The 16,211-nt window shown below is 36.9% G+C and overlaps 1 protein-coding gene across 7 annotated transcripts in view; it reads right to left on the bottom strand.

The window, feature by feature from the left end:
* TTC12 (tetratricopeptide repeat domain 12) overlaps nucleotides 1-16,211 on the bottom strand; it is a 62,017-nt gene that overhangs the window by 31,547 nt on the left and 14,259 nt on the right. For 3 of the 7 annotated variants that reach the window (XM_074304228.1, XM_074304232.1, XM_074304226.1), the window contains 6 exons: nucleotides 14,632-14,792; nucleotides 14,029-14,047; nucleotides 13,168-13,245; nucleotides 11,985-12,106; nucleotides 5,989-6,048; nucleotides 569-640 (listed from right to left, as the gene is read on the bottom strand). In XM_074304228.1, the coding sequence (XP_074160329.1) occupies nucleotides 569-640; nucleotides 5,989-6,048; nucleotides 11,985-12,106; nucleotides 13,168-13,245; nucleotides 14,029-14,047; nucleotides 14,632-14,739 (459 nt within the window). In that variant the 5' untranslated portion in view covers nucleotides 14,740-14,792. Of the gene's footprint in view, nucleotides 1-568; nucleotides 641-5,988; nucleotides 6,049-11,984; nucleotides 12,107-13,167; nucleotides 13,246-14,028; nucleotides 14,048-14,597; nucleotides 14,793-16,211 lie in introns of all 7 variants that reach the window. The other 4 variants (XM_074304229.1, XM_074304230.1, XM_074304231.1 and 1 more) reach the window with 2 other exon arrangements.

Genomic DNA, 16,211 nt, shown 5'->3' on the forward strand with positions numbered 1-16,211 from the left:
GTAAGTATCAAAAGAAATAATAATTGTGATAAATAGTACCTGACATATGGGAGGTACAATATATAAGGGCTAATTCCCTTCCCCATAAAATGGAATTAAAATTGTGAAACTGTCTGTATAATGTTTGTGCTCCAAAGTCTCTATATAATGTGATAAAGGCTTTTAAAGTCTAACAATTTGACTGAGTATCTATTAGGCTGAATATATTATTGGGAAGAGAGACAGGAGAAGAATAAAGGAAAAAAAGATCAAGGTGCTGAAGTCTTTAGAGGATGTCTTTGGATGGAAGCCACCCAAACTGATCAGTGCTAGAACTTTAGGGGGTCTGCTATTCCGAGATCCTCCAAGTTCACTCCCTTGGGTGGCCAAATCCTTAAGCAGTCCCATAGTAGGAGATGAACTCAGATAAGAAAGGAACAAACATTTTTTTCTTCTTCTAAAAGCATGAGGCTAATTTTTTGGCTGTTTAACATCCAAGTAACTCAGATGAAATGTTGCCTCTTCCTCAGAGAAGGACAGGCTTCTCCCTCTGGATTGAACGGGCAATGTGCAAGTTCTGACAACTTACCATACTGTAGTTCTTCAGGGCCAGGTGAGCTTTTCCCATGTGGAAATATGCTTTTGTAGAGTTTTCATCACACTGTACAAGAAGAATGATCGAACACGCTTTAGGATCCTCTAAGGCATTACACAGGATACAATAAGGACTGGACCTGTGATTTCTTTGAATTATCCAGATGAGTAAATTTTATCAGTGCATCTTTTCTGCAACTTAAGTGTCTAGAATTTGCCTAGAGCACTGAGAGATTAAGTGTCATCCATGGTCAAGCATTAGTATAAACTGGTCTTCTATCCAATACCACAATATCACAAATCACTAATTGTTGTTTAGTAATTGAGTCATGTCTGATTCTTTATGACCCTGGGGATCATTGAATGCCAATCATAGAATGGCTACAGGACGTTCTTGGCAAAAATACTGGTTTGCAATTTTTCTTCCCCAGATGAGGCAAACAGGGTAAAGTAACTTGCCCAGGATCACATAGTTAGTAAGTATCCGAGGCTTGAATTGACCTCAGGACTTCCTGACTCCAGGACCAGCCTTTTATCCACAGAGTCATCTGGCTGCCTCCTAAGCAGCAGCCCCAAAGTAAGAATAACTCTCTCTCTTCCTCCTCCTCCTCCTCCTCCTCTTTCTCCTCCTTCTTCTCTCTCTACCTCCCCCTTCTTCTTCTCTCCTCTTTCTCCCCTTTCTCTGAAACAACCTTGTAACCAGATAATTGTCTGGCTTTTGAGTAGATAAGTTATGTGACAATGAAGGCTTATCTCTTTACTGTGATCAGATTAGGAGGCACAAATGGATAGTGCACTGGGCAAGGAGTCAGGAAGACTCTTCCTCTTCCTGAGTTTAAATCTGATCTCAGACGCTTACTAGTTGTGTGATCCTGGGCAAGTTACTTAACCCTGTGTGCCTCAGTTTCCCCATCTGCAATCTGATCTGAAAAAGGAAATGGCTAAACCATTCCTGTGTCTTTGCCAAGAAAACCCCAAATGAAGTTGCAAAGAGTCAGATGTGACTGAAATAACTGAACAAGTGACCAAATTAACAAAACATCAAATAATAGTTGGATCATTTTTATAATTGAAATCCATGCAACACATTTAGGCTTATGGAACACTTTACCTTCAAAATGCCTGTCTTAATCTATGAACATGATGGTGCCCCCTAGTGTAAGCTCCCGCAGAATAAGGATCATCTCATTTCTGTATCAGTATCCTCAGCACCCAGCATGCTGCCTGACATGCAGCTCTCTTGTCATTGAACAACATACCATTTTTCACTTTCTAGACACAGAAAGACGTAAATGAGAAGCCTGTCATTTAAAACAGAGCTGAAAGTAGGAGTAGCAAATTAGTTGGCCATCTCTCTCCATCTGTCTCTCTTTTTCCCTCTCCTTTCTTCTTCCTCCTCCTCTTTTCTTCTCTCTCTCTGACTCTCTTCCTATCTCTATTTCTCTCTCTCCTCTCTCTCTCTCTCTCACTCTCTCTCTCCTCTTTCTCTCTCTCTCTCTCCTCTCTCTCTTTCTCTCTCTCTCTCTTTCTCTCTCTCTCTCTTTCTCTCTCTCTCTCTCTCTCTCTCTCTCTCTCTCTCTCTCTCTCTCTCTCTGTTTCTCTGACTCTTTCTCTGTTTTTCTCTCTCTCTCTGTCTTTCTCTCTTCCTGTCTGTTTCTCTCTTTGACTGACTCTCTCTGTCTCTCTCTGTCTGTGTTTGTCTCTCTCTCTCTCTGTGTCTTTCTCTGTGTTTGTCTCTGTCTCTGTCTCTCTCTCCCTCTGTCTGTTTCTCTGACTCTTTCTCTTTCTCTGTTTCTCTCTCTCTCTCTCTCTCTCTCTCTCTCTCTCTCTCTCTCTCTCTCTCTCTCATCTAGCACTCTCCTCTCTCAGTCTCTGTCTCTTTTATCTTTTAATACTGCTTCTTTTTAAAAGTCAACTTTTATGGCACTTAAGATGACATATTCCATGATGCTGAATGTCCAGGAACAATTCTGATATGGTTTCATTTTGAGGGATAGCAGTGTTCATGTGTGTCTGCTTTTATTGTTGCTGGGCTCACTTAGAATGGCTGCCCTTGGCAGGATAAAAGCAGATTATCTGGTTTTGCCATCTTTAATTCGATCTCTGTCATTTGTGTTCTGGATGTCATGCTATCTAGATGCACTTCACTGTCTTGTCTATTGTGTTTTTAGTTCTGTGATTTTAAGAATGGATATTACTCCAAGGGAATGTGCAAAAGCTGCTCTTAAAGAGCATACCTCAGTTACTGTTAGAGATATTACAGCACCTGTTGGTGTGGGGAAGTCAAATGTTTTAAGGAGCACTCACAATAAAACGTTAGAAGCATTGGAGAGGAAAATGGAAAGGAAAACAAAAAAACCCAAATAATCGACAAACTATTGTTTAAGAACAGTGTAATTAATTCTCAGAAAGACATTCAGAGGGACTTGGCAACTGGAGGAGTTCTTATTGATTCCTCCATATTGCAGCAAGGAATAGCTAGATAGTGTTATCTTAGAGTGCTCTTTCATCTGACCCCTTCTATCTATTAAAAAAAAAAGCCATCACTTTAGTTTCAACCTTCATCACCTCTCACTTAAGATCACTGTCATTCTCCCAGTTGGTTTCTTAGCCTCAAGTCTCTGGCCCCCTTCCCTCCTCTCTCTTTAGTCCATCCTCCACACTAACGCCAAAGTGATTTTCCTTAGTGTGGCTCTGGCCATGTGACTCCCCTACTCAATCATCTTCAATGGCTTCCTACTGCCTCTAAAACCTAATATAAATTCCTCTATTTAGCTTTCAAAACCTTTCATAACCTGGCCCCAGACTTTCTTTCCAGGCTCATTACTCTTCCTCTCACTCTCTGACACCCAGACATACTGTGTCTTTCCATTGTGTTCCTCAATTCTGGCCCTCCATATCTTGTCTCTATGACTTTGTATTTATTCCCCCTGCCTGGCAGGCACACCCTCTTTACCTACACCTGAAAGAATTCCTCTTTTCTGTCAAGATGTGGCTCAAATATCATCTTTTGCTTAACCCTCCTTCTCGCCTTTGGTCCCCTTCTTTCTTCCTCCCTCCCTCATTTCCTCCCTCTCTCCCTCTCTTATTCTCTTTCTCTTTCTCTCCCTCTCTCTCTTCCTTCTTCCTGTCCCTTCTTCCCTCTCTCTCTCATTCTTTCTCTGTGTCTCTCTCCCTCTCTCTCTTTCCTCCCTCCCCCTCTCTGTCTTTCTCTCTCATATTTTCTTTCTCTATCTGTGTCTCTCTTTCTCCCTCTCTCCTTCCTCCCTCTTCTTCTTTCTCCCTCCCCTTTCCCTCCTTCCTCCATTTTCCTCATTCCTTCCACCCTTTCTCTGACTCTCTCTCTCTCTCTCTCTTTCTCTCTCTCTCTCTCTCTCTCTCTCTCTCTCTCTCTCTCTCTCTCTCTCTCTCTCTCTCTCTCTCCCTCCCTCCCTTTTTCTCCCTCCTTTCTCTCAAATTGTTTTATTAAGTTTCTTTGTGTTCATTAGTATATATCCTGTGTGTGCATGTGTGTGTGTGTTTCCTGGAAAATATAGTAAACTTGTAAACAGGAATTGTTTCATTCATAGTATTTGTATTTCCAGTATCTAGTACAGTGTCTAGCACATAATAAGCACTTAATAAATCCTTATTGACTATATTCTTTAAAATTTTCTTTTCTATCCTCCAAAAGTTTCCAAATGGCTTCAAAGCCTCAGAAGGCATTTAACAAATTTAACTCCTATACTGTTTCAAAAATGTAAACACCATTAGGGCTGATTTGCATTCATTTCACCATTAATTATCCTGAATTTTAATTAACTATTTGGAAATAGGCCAATACAGTACCCAGAATCAGCATGAAATTGTGTACTATTATATTTTTCCTTTTCATCTTCAAATAGAGAAGGATGTATGGTGATCCAATGAGAGTGCAGGAGGGAAAGAAAACCACTCTGGTAAAAGCCAGGCGGAACTCAGACAATGACTTTGAGGTTTGGTTCTATTACCAAACATCTCAGGAAGATTTCTTTACCTCCTTCTCATTTGAAAAAAAAAAAAGACCCCATGAAACTTTAAAAAGATAGGAGAATGTATTGGAACTGAAGATGAACTGCCTTTGACAATACATCTTGGACAATTCTTATAACTCAACTACTGTGCTTTCAAAATATGAAAAAAATAGCAAGTGTTATTATAAAATGAAAAAGTAATGTACCCTTAAATATCAGTGGGCTTTTTTGGGGGGAATACCTTATATAAGGCACTTGATAAGGTTTTTAATTTTCCCCTTTTGTTTGATTAACCAATCCTCAAGGATTTGTTGAAATCTCTAGATGTGTCCCAAACTTTGCCACGAATGTAAAGTCTTATGTTTGGATCTGAAGGAAATATAGTATATTATCTGATTGACTCTAAATGCCTCTGTTCAGTACTTAAAGCTCTCACAAACTGGTTCTAGCCTACCTTTCCAGCCTCATTGGACATTACTCTCCTACTCACATTGTGATTCAGCCAAATCCACCTATCTTTCTCACAAATAGCAGTCCTTAGTACGGCCCATCTCCAATGCCTGGAATTACTACTTCCTCTCTTCCTTTCCTAGATTCCTCTTTCTTCAAGGTCCACTTAAAAAACACCCTTTAATATAAAGCCTTTCCTGATTCCCCCACTGCTGATGAATTTTCTCCTATCCTAGCTTATACTTAGCTGCTTTGTATTTATTTAAATTTATTATTTTGTTATTATCATAATTATATAGTATTATAATTTATAATTTTTACTGTATTTATTCTGTATGTATTTATACATTTATTTGTTGTCTCCCCTATTTGAAAGTAAGTTCCTTGAGAGTAGGGATCACTTATTCTTTCTATTTGTATCCTCAAGATCTGGGACAGGATCTGGCCCATAGTAGGTACTTATTAAATGCTTACTGATTGACTGATTGATTAAAGATGATTTAAATACCAAGTCACTTGAAATAAAATAACAGCAGATGGCCATATCATTTTATTATTAAAAGGGCCTTTTTAATTTCATCCTTCACTGCCTATTATGATAAATTCAGGATGATCAAAGAATTATAGAATTTTAGTATAAGAAAATACAGCAGCATTATGCCTGAAGCATGACAGTCAGAAAAGCTGAACAATAGAAAATCTTTCTCCTGATTATTCTCCCCAAAATAGGGGGTAGTAGAGTAAATTTACAAATGATTAGAACTAGAAAAAAAATATAATCTTGTGGGGAAGAATTATACATGTGACATTTCAAAACACAACTGACTGGGTTGAGCGCCCACAAAGGATTAGAGTTTCTGCCTCCACAAACACAGCCCTGATAAACTGGTTTATTTCAGTTCAGCATGAACTGCCTAATCCATATCTTGTCCAGGTATATCACCATTTGGTAGAAGGGAGACTATCCTCTTACCTTCAGAGCCCATTCACAATCCACCAGAGCTTTTTCATATTCTTCCAGTTTCATATAAGCCTGCAATGACACAAAAGTTTTGTGAGAGTCAGCATGGATCAGTGCAGAATGAGCAGTATTTTTGAGACACAAATAGCCACTGAACCTCTGAAAAGAAAGGCTCATCTCAGGGCTACCTTTGGGGTGATTTCCTCATCATTCTAATCAATCTAATCATTCTAATGAATGAAACCAGAGAGTAGCAAGGGAAGTTAGAGCACATATTTTTTATCCTTTCCTTGAGAAAGGCTAAACTAAAACCGTAGAAGCTAAAAGTACTAGAAAGCTCGGTGGTCCTTATATGGAGGATAAAAAGGTCATCACCATATTCAGGTGCCATTTCCCTTGAAAATGTGATAGCACTCATGTACAAGGCTCTTATGTGGGATGAATATCCCTAACAGGAGAGACTCTTAGCTTCATGTTGTGGTATTCTGGCTTAAAGGGTTTCTTGGGAATAAAAATATGATTTGGATTTCTATCATCATTAGCATTTTAGGAACATTTAAGATTTTAGTGTATTTATTTAGCTCCAAGGAGCTTTTCTCGGCTCACTTTATTCATCTCTAAAAATGAAAGGGTTGGGTTAGATCATCTGTAAATCGCATTTTTTAGAATTTTATATTTTGTCATTCTGTGACATTCCCTAAACCCCACCCCAAACTGTCCTTCTCCCAAATTCTAGAATTGTAAATAAAGCAAAAGCTGAACATGGAGCAGGTCTGGGAAACACAATTTCACTGTTGTCATTTCTATGATATGATCACTTTCTCTAACATGTACATACATAGTTTTTATACTTTTTCTTTTGAAGATTTCTCTATGAGGCAGAGGAAATCAGAAATTATCTTTTGCAAAGAAGGAAAGACCAAAGCCAAGAGGCTAAATGACTATCCAGGGTCTGCCAGCAGGAGTAGTGAAGCCAGAAGCCACATCTGCCAATAAATGAATCATAAAACATTTTGGAAACAGAAAGTGTACAAAGAGTAGCAAACATAAAAAAGATATGCACACATATCATCCTATTGTGAGCTAAGGATGATGTGTGGTGGAAGGATATTAAACAGTCAAGTGTATTGATCAAGAATCAAGCATCAGCTTGCACTAATGAATTTCTGTAGTTTAGCTCTTATGAAAGAAAAGGAAACAAAGATGGGGTGCTTCCATTCAATTGATTTATGACCTAATTGAAGAAGATGAATCTAGAGTGATCTGTTCCATAAAGCATCCTCCATTTCTACTGCTGTTTTATTTCTGCTGTTTCATTTAAATGCCAGGGCATGTGAGAGGGGAGCGTCCATTTGAGACAGTAGTTATTATTCACAACAGGGATTCTGAAAATGCTCTATATAAGTTTTCCCAGTATCATGACAAGGTTTTTTCCCCTTCTATGCCTAGGTTTTCTCTTTCTGTATTGTTTCCTACATCTTAAATAGACGTGCATTTTCCAAATGGCAATTAAACTCCAAATTTATCTAAATTACACTAGCAATCTATTGATCATAACATTAGCTCTAAAGGAAAAACAAAGTGATGAAAGGGTAGGTTTTCTCTTCAGCATAGAGCAACATAATTCAAAGAGCCCTTATTAAATGTTCTATAACACTGCATGCATATTGGGAAGGAATTTTAAAAATAGTCAGTTCAAACAATTCCTAACACCAGGCTACATCTCGTGTTTTATTTCTCTCTGAAGAAATGTTTTAGGATAAAACTAAAAAGGAGTTGTTTCCTGAAAGCTTTTCAATATTTTTCCTTATGCACATCATAATTTCAGAACATGTTTACATTTATAAATACATTTATATTTCAGTTATAAAAATTAAAGTATAGTACAATAACATCTCAAATAAGAATTAAGAATTAAAGAAGAATTAAGATTAGTCTACACTGGTGAATGGTTTCAATGAAATTTTTTAAACAATTGCAATTTTTCTATTTTCTAATATCTGGCTTATAGCACTGCACCCCCAGGCATTAGTCTTATGCTATTTAGATATATACTCCTGGAGATGCTCCCCCAAATCAACCTCTTTGATTGCTGTCAGCCTAGGGAAATGCCAAATATAACTTAAACAGCTTGTAGTAGGGATTTACAGATGTGGATTAAAAAAGGTTCTCTGATTCTATATAAACTTCAAGGTTATCAAGTTCAAAATCCTTTCTGAATCCTCATTCTCACTCCATACATCCAATCAGTTGCCTAAATCTTGTTTCTATCTCCACAACATCTCTCTTATACTTTCCCTTTTCTCCAACCCTACTTAAGGCCCTCAACCCTTCCTACCTGGCCCACAGCAAGTCTTTTGCTTTCAGAGTCTCCTTATTTCAAACCATCTTCCACAAATAAGCCAAAGTGATTTTATTTACTCCATAAATTCTAGTGGTTCCCTGTCACCTTGAGGACTACAAATAAACTCCTTTGTTTGACATTTCAAACTCTTTTCAACTAGCTTTTTCTGCCTTTCCTGTAGTATTATACTGTACTCCTATTCACATACTATGATCTAGTCATATTGGTCTAATTGCTATTGTTTACAGATGACATTCCCTCTTTGATCTCCAATCTCTTTGCACTGACTAACTCCTAGAGAGAATACTCTCTCCCCCTTTCCTTCCCATTCTCTCTCTCTCTCTCTCTGTCTCTCTCTCTCTCTCTCTCTGTGTGTGTGTGTGCTAGAGATTCAAATATAAAAATGAAATAGTCCCTGTCTTCAAGATGCTTAAGTTCTGCTGGAGGTGATGACAACTAAATATATAAGTACATACTTTACAAAATTTATATAAAGTAACTTTGGGAGCAGGTACGTATTTGAGCCAAACTTTGAAAAAAAAAACCCCAGGGATTCTAAAATGCAGAGATGAGAATAAAATGAATTCTAGGCATCAGGGAAAAGTTTTACCAAAGGCATGGAGAGAGAAATGGAAAATCACATGGGAAGCAGAAAGGCTAGTTTTGCTGGGATAAAGTGTGTGTGAAGGACAGTGATTTATAATAAAACGACAAAGGCATGCTTTAAAAGATTGTAAATGGCTTCAACACCAAACAAAAAATTTACACTTGGTCCTAGAAGTAATAGGAAACCATGGAATTTATTGAGTGAGGGTGATCATCAGGAAGACAGAGGATGGTATATTTTCAAAAGAAATAAAGAAGTTTAAAGGAAGGATAGGTTTTTAAGAAAAGATAAGGAGTTTTGGACCCAATAAATTTGAGATGCCTAAAGGACATTCAGTTTTAAATGTCCAAATAAATAAATCATTTTCATTTATTCATTTATCTGCTGTAAGATTTGGAGCACACGAGAGATACAAGAAATAAAATTATAAATATAGGAGACCTCTGCACAGAGATGATAATTGAACCTGCTGAAGATGAGGGAGAAGAGAGAAAGACACACACACACACACACACACACACACACACACACACACACACACATAAAGAAAAATAGAGAGAGATAGACACTCACACAGAGATAGAGAGCAAGACAGACAGAGACAGACACAAAGAGACACACACACATAGAGAGTAAAAAACCCAGAGAAGGAGATTTGATGAGTTGGGAAAGGAACAATGGAAGACAGTGCCATAAAAGAAGGAGGAAAAAGGAATTATCAATAATCTGAAATGCTGTAAACAAGACCAAGAAGAATAAGCTATGAGAAAAAGCCAGTGGAGCTTGCTAGCCTTGGAGTCATAAAGGCCTGGCTTAGAATCCTCCCTTAGATATTTACCCAACTATGTAATGTGACTGTGGGCAGGTCTTAACCTCTTTGAGTCTCAATTTCCTTATGTGTAAAAGGAAGGGGTCAGACTATATCCACAGTTCCTTCCAGCACTAAATTTATGGTTTTATGACTTGGCAATTAAGAGGTTACTGAAAACGATTTCAGTTTAGTAATGGGTTGAAAACCAAGCTGCAAACAGCCATTAATGACTGGAAGAGGAGAAATATCTCCACCCACACCCTCACTCATACCTCTTCTTGCCTCTGCTGCTTTTTCAGGATCTCTCCAAGAAAGAAAATAATAATAATGTTGATGATAAGGGCTGAGTACAAGTTGAAAAATCCCTTCGTAAGAAGTGGATGAAAAAGCATGAAAAAGTAGCTCCTCTCCAATCTATTCCTTAAAAGTCTGAGCCAGCCAATTCAACACTCATCACTAAATCAATCAAGAAATATTCTCAGACTTTTGAAGGAAGTGCCAGTGGGTACACTCTCAACTTCCAAAATTGTAAGTAAAAGAGCTTGCCACACTATAAGATCATTTGAGAACTCCCCTGATCATCCCTCTATTAAAAAAACAAAACAAAACAAAACAAAACAAAAAACACACAAACCAAGGCTAAGAAAGGGTTAGCAAGTAGAATCCTTTATAAATGTGCCTCAGTGGTGCTTAAGAAAGCACTTTAGCATATCAGTTATTTATTGATAAATAGTACTTCAAAAGTACTTTAACATTTGAACTGGATTCTCTAGAGATAGCCATTCCTCAACTGATTTGAATCAGAATCAACAAAGTACCTAGTTATTGCTAATTCAGCTATAAAAATATATGTCCCTCCTTTCATAACCTTCTCCAGGCAAGAAGTAGCTGGTTTCAAAGCATTCATAATTTCTTTAGGGAGACAACCAGACACCAAATCAGAGAGCAAGTTTCTGCTGTCCTATCTCTATGCTTTAAAAAAAAAAAATCTTTTTTGCACAGATAAAGCAAAGGTAAATTTTTAACCCAGTCTTGTTTCTGAATTACTAAGGACATATGAACTAATGAGATATACTGTAACGGGGGGCAGCTAGGTGGCGCAGTGGATAGAGCACCAGCCCTGAATTCAGGAGGACCTGAGTTCAAATCTGACCTCAGACACTTAATACTTCCTAGCTATGTGACCCTGGGTAAGTCACTTAACCCCAGCCTCAGAAAAAGAAAAAAAAAATTATTAATAATAAAAAAGGAGATATACTGTACTTTATATGGTTTCATTTATCACTGTCACTTTAATATTGGCCTTTTCTACTTTCAGGCTTTCAATCAAGTTTTCAGTGTTTTTCCTGTCTACTATATTAATTTCTGAGAGGAATTATTGAGACTAAAAGGAAGATGAAAAAAATCAAGAGGATGGAAGAGAGAAAGGTCCTAGAAATTCAATCCTTGAGTAATTAGCTCTGGTCCCACTAGGTACAAGGTGATTCAGGATCTTAAACTAATAGGCAAGTTATCCTCCACAAAGTTAGACTACTTTCAAAAGTAGTCTTCCTATGAGGAGAGAAGTCTTAGAAGGTATATGTAGAAGGTTCCTTTCACCCTCCCTCCTTATTATGGGAAAATAAAAATCAATTATTGAACAGACCTACAGATAAATATATGCCTCATTGTCTCTGATCTTCAGAAAATAAGTATCAATTCTGTTGGCCATTCAGTAATTTGATTTTTTTTCCCCCTAGAATCCATGTCTCTTTAATATTAAGGTATGACTTTCTTCCCTAATATCTCTTGAAAATTATTTTTCCCCTTTTCAACTTCAAAGTGCTCTGTACCTTTCTGATTCACTTATTGTGTATTATTTTATATTTTAGTTATATTTGTAGTTTACTTATTTATTTAGTTATTGCATATCTTATCCACCTAATAGACTGTAAGTTCCATGAAGTCAGAAACTATGTGTTATCTAAACTTTGCATCTTGCCTAACACTTACTAGTGTTCAGTACACAATTAGCATTAAAAAAAAAATACTTGCTTAATTGTTGTTGTTGTTTTTTTAAAGGAAGTACTCTTTGCAGAATCCATTTCTATGATACACAGCACTTCAAATAAAATGGCTAGGTAGAAAGGTTAAGCCTGGAGTTTTTTTCAGATTAATGCCCAAGTCACCAAAATAAATATAAAATAACATTGCTCTGTATTCTAGAAGAGGCTTCAATTTCTTCCAAGTACTTAGAGTTAACTGACCTGGGCCCGATTGGTATATAGCACTTTCATGTCCTTAAGCTTCTTTAGCCCCTCCGTGTAGTAATGGACAGCCATCTCATAATCACCTTTCAGAAAAGCTTCATTCCCCTTTTCTTTGAAGGCTATGAAAATAGAGATCACAGATGTAAGCTCTCATTTTAAAAGGGAAAATCCTTCAGAACCTTACAACCTGCTGCCTATTGTCATTTCTTCCAACTCTTCTATGACTACAATATAATCTTATTTTATTCTCAAGGGTAATTTTTCTATACCCACCCCCAATTTGTAATGTTTCTTTCCTGTAAGGATGAGTGCTTTTTTTTTTTTTTTTTTTTTTTTTTTTTTGCTTCAGCTCTGAGTATGCTACAAGACCAAATCTCTAGAATCTAAAGCATGTCAAGGATCATGGAGGTAGCTAGTACATATGTGATCATTTATACCTACACCATGTAGTCACTGAGGACTTAGAATGACATTAAGTAGTGCTATCCTACCAAATCCACTTTTGTTTGCTGTGCTCTCTCCCCTTCTCCCAAATTATTTCTTCTTGTATGGCATTTCTTTTTCTTTGCTTCTTTGCCTCCTCTCCTCATGTCTTATGGCTACTAGTTATACCTGCTGGCTTTGTTTAGCCCCACTGATGGCATTTAGGATTAAATACATTGCTGACCCTTCCTGTTACCTCCAATGCCAATATAAGACACTTTAGGGCTAAAGCTTTTGTGGTACAGATGTGATCTAGGACAACATCACATTCAGAGTAAGAAAGGCCCCTGGAGGCTAGCTCATCCCAGCTGTCATCCTTACAAGATCCCAAGTAAGCAGGCTTCCTAGCTACCTCTTAAGTAAAAAGAACCGCTTCCTGATGCAGTCTATTTAATTTTTGTACACATTTAATTGTTAGGAAGTTTTCCCCTCATATTGAATCTAATTCTGCCCTTATGCCCCTCAAACTCATTGCTCCTGGATATCTATATTAGGAATATCAAGCAGAACTAATGTAAATCATCTTCCACATTCCAACTCTGCAAGTCATTTCAGGCAGGCATGAGGGGCTTCAAGTATCTCCTCTTCTTTGGGGTTGAAGGAATCCCCAATTCCTTTTTGGGGATATACTTTAGGGTGTTCCAAGGCCCTTTCTAAAGTGGTCCTTCTAAGGATGAAAAACCTCAACAACCATTACCATTTGCTAGGCTTTTGTTTTCTTTTCTTCTCTTAGCTCGTTCTCTGGCATCGTTCTCTAGTATTTTCATGAAGCCATCTGACAACAGAGGAAAGGAGTTTAATGGTTAAATTAAACATTTTCTATAATCACCCTTCTAATTCAGAGAGAGAAGAAAGCTTCTGTGTAGCGAAGCTTTCTATGCAAAGACACGTGCATGCACACACACACACACACACACACACACACACACACACACACACACAGAGAGAAGATTCTGAAGCCACCAAGCTGACATCTTCTTAATTTGACATTAAATGGTAATGTATGTGATGTATTATTATACATGATGGCTATGACTGTGTGTCAGATTTGAATTATGCCTTTTAAAATAGTTTTTCTTTGGGGGAGACTTTTTTTTTTTAATAATTCCTTGCAGAATAATGAGCCTCTGAGCTGAGCAACAAAAGGAAAACCTAGATCCCTTGGGTATTAAAGAAGTGACATAAGAGGTGAAACACTAACAGAGCTCATCTTTCAGAGGGCTGGTGAGCAAATAAGGAAAAGAAAATTCCAGAGAATTGTCAGGTCAGAACAAAATAGGCTGGCAGGTCACAAAATCACAGATATTAAGGCTATGAGGGATCTCTTTGGTCACTCACTCCAATTGTAACTGAACAGCAATCATTTCTATAACACTTACAACCAGGGTCTTCTTGAAGACATCTAGTGATGCTAATTCTACTTAAAATGGGAAAGATTTTTGCCTACTCATAATTCTTGAGTCTATCAGATTATGATTTCCAGTTTTCAAAGCTATGCAAGATCAATAAAATTGTTGACAATGAACAAAATCTATTAGGAAGAGAGATACTGCCTTACCTGTATCATCCACATTCTGCTTTGTCAGGTAGTTAAATAGGTCACCAGGAAAGAAAATAAAATAAAATTTCTATATAAATGTAGCATATCAAAAAGGAATATCAAATCAATTATATGAACAGAACTACTTTAGGTCAAATTCAGTTTTCTGATTTGCAAAGTCTGCTATCAAATACTGAAGTGTCCACAATTTGCTTGGGATGACACAGCTTATGAGAAACAATCATGAATTTGTTTGCTATGGGCTGTGAAATAATTTTACTCCAAATAACAGTTCTAAGTTGCAGTCTGTTTATAAGAGTCAAAGGTGAGCCAAACTTTATTCACTAATGGAATCAAGTTGAGAAACAATGCACTATGGCTTTAAGTATGGTTCCTAAGCATTAGATAGTCATAAAATATGAAGTAAACCTTGAAGCTTATTAAAATGAACTTGATGTTCTTGTTAAAAATAAATAAGCCTCAGGGTTCAAACTTCTTAATGAAAAAGTGTCAGGTCCATCTTGAGAATGAGTAACATATTAATCTTTTAGCTTCATCAGTGTTTATGTCTCAGATTAACTATCTACCAGTACTCATTTAATTCTATAACAGAAAGGAAACCTCTGTAGGAACTTGAGGAGGACTAATCATTGTTTTGTTCAAAGTGGTTCTGCATCCATCTTCCTCTTGGTCCTCCTGGAGCTTCAGTCTCTTCTCTGCCTCATCCATGGCCCTTTCGGATACACTGAAGTCATCAGAATTCAGGTCCTGAACCAAAGTGGCTTAAGAGAAATTAGACATGAATCAATCAAACCAAGTATAGTCAAATGGAAGATAGTCTTTTCTACTAATAAGATGTTCTAAAGAAAAGTAATTTATAAAGACACCCTGAAAAGAGGTCACAAGAAAGAAAGAAAGTAGTTCCAAAAAGGAAAGAATAGAGATTATTAGTTTAAAATAGGAAAAGGGGAACTAATTTTGATCTTTAAGTATATAAAGAGTTATAACCACTTATGAATTCATATTTTGGATTATATCTCCTTTTGGGGGTAACGAGGTTATGTAAGTTTTTTCTCTTTTGTGTAGATTTCCTTTATTGAGTCTAAAAAGGGTTTGGTTTTTCTCAAGCTTGAAGAGGTGATTGCAAGTTCTAACAGAACAAAGAATAGCTTTGGTGCTTTGTACAATTCAGAGATTCTTAATCTTAATCGAGCTAAATTTGGGAGTATTTTGCCTAGAGTAATTAGAATGGACCAGAATATCTCTTTAGACCTTGTCACACATGAGTCCATGGAATAACTATACATTTAATCTTTTGACCCATGAGGGAAAAGTGCTGCCTATACTTTTAAAAATTATTTATGTATTAATTTTTAATATGCATTGCTTTATGAATCAGGTTGGGAGAGAAAAATCAGAACAAAAGGGAAAAACCATGTGAGAGAGAAAAAAGAAGTGAACATAGCATATGTTGATTTATATTCAATTTCCATAGTTTGTTTTCTTGATGAAGATGGCATTTTTTATCCAAAGTTTATTGGGATTGCTTTCGATCACTGAATCACTGAGAAGAACCAAGTCTTTCATAGTTGATTATCACACATTTTTGCTGTTATTATATACAATGTATTCTTGGTTCTGCTTGTTTCACTCAGCATCAGTTCATGTAAATCTTTCCAGGCTTTTCTAAAACCAGCTTGTTTCTCATTTTTTTAACAGAACAGTAATATTCCATTACCTTCATACACCACAACTTGTTCAGCCATTCCCCAATTGATGAGCACATACTCATTTTCCCATTTTTTTGCTACCACAAAAAAGAGCTTCTACAAACATTTTTGCACAAGTGGATCCTTTCCCCTCCTTTATAATTTCCTTGAGATACAGACCCAATAGTGTCACTGCTGGGTCAAAACTGAACAGTTTTATAGCTCTTTGGGCATAGTTCCAAATTGCTCTCCAGAATGGTTGGATCCATTCACAATTCCACCAACAATGTATCAGTGTCCCAGTTTTTCCACATCTCCTCCAACATTTATCATTGCCTTTTCCTGTCATTTTATCCAATCTGAGAGGTGTGAGGTGGTACTTTAGAGTTGTTTTAATTTGTGTTTAATTAATATTTAGAGCATTTTTTCATATGACTATGGATGGCTTTAATTTTGTCATCTGAAAATTGTCTGTTCATTTCTTTGTGCCAA

Source organism: Sminthopsis crassicaudata, chromosome 3 (genome assembly GCF_048593235.1).
Source record: "Sminthopsis crassicaudata isolate SCR6 chromosome 3, ASM4859323v1, whole genome shotgun sequence".
NCBI classification, from domain to species: domain Eukaryota; kingdom Metazoa; phylum Chordata; class Mammalia; order Dasyuromorphia; family Dasyuridae; genus Sminthopsis; species Sminthopsis crassicaudata.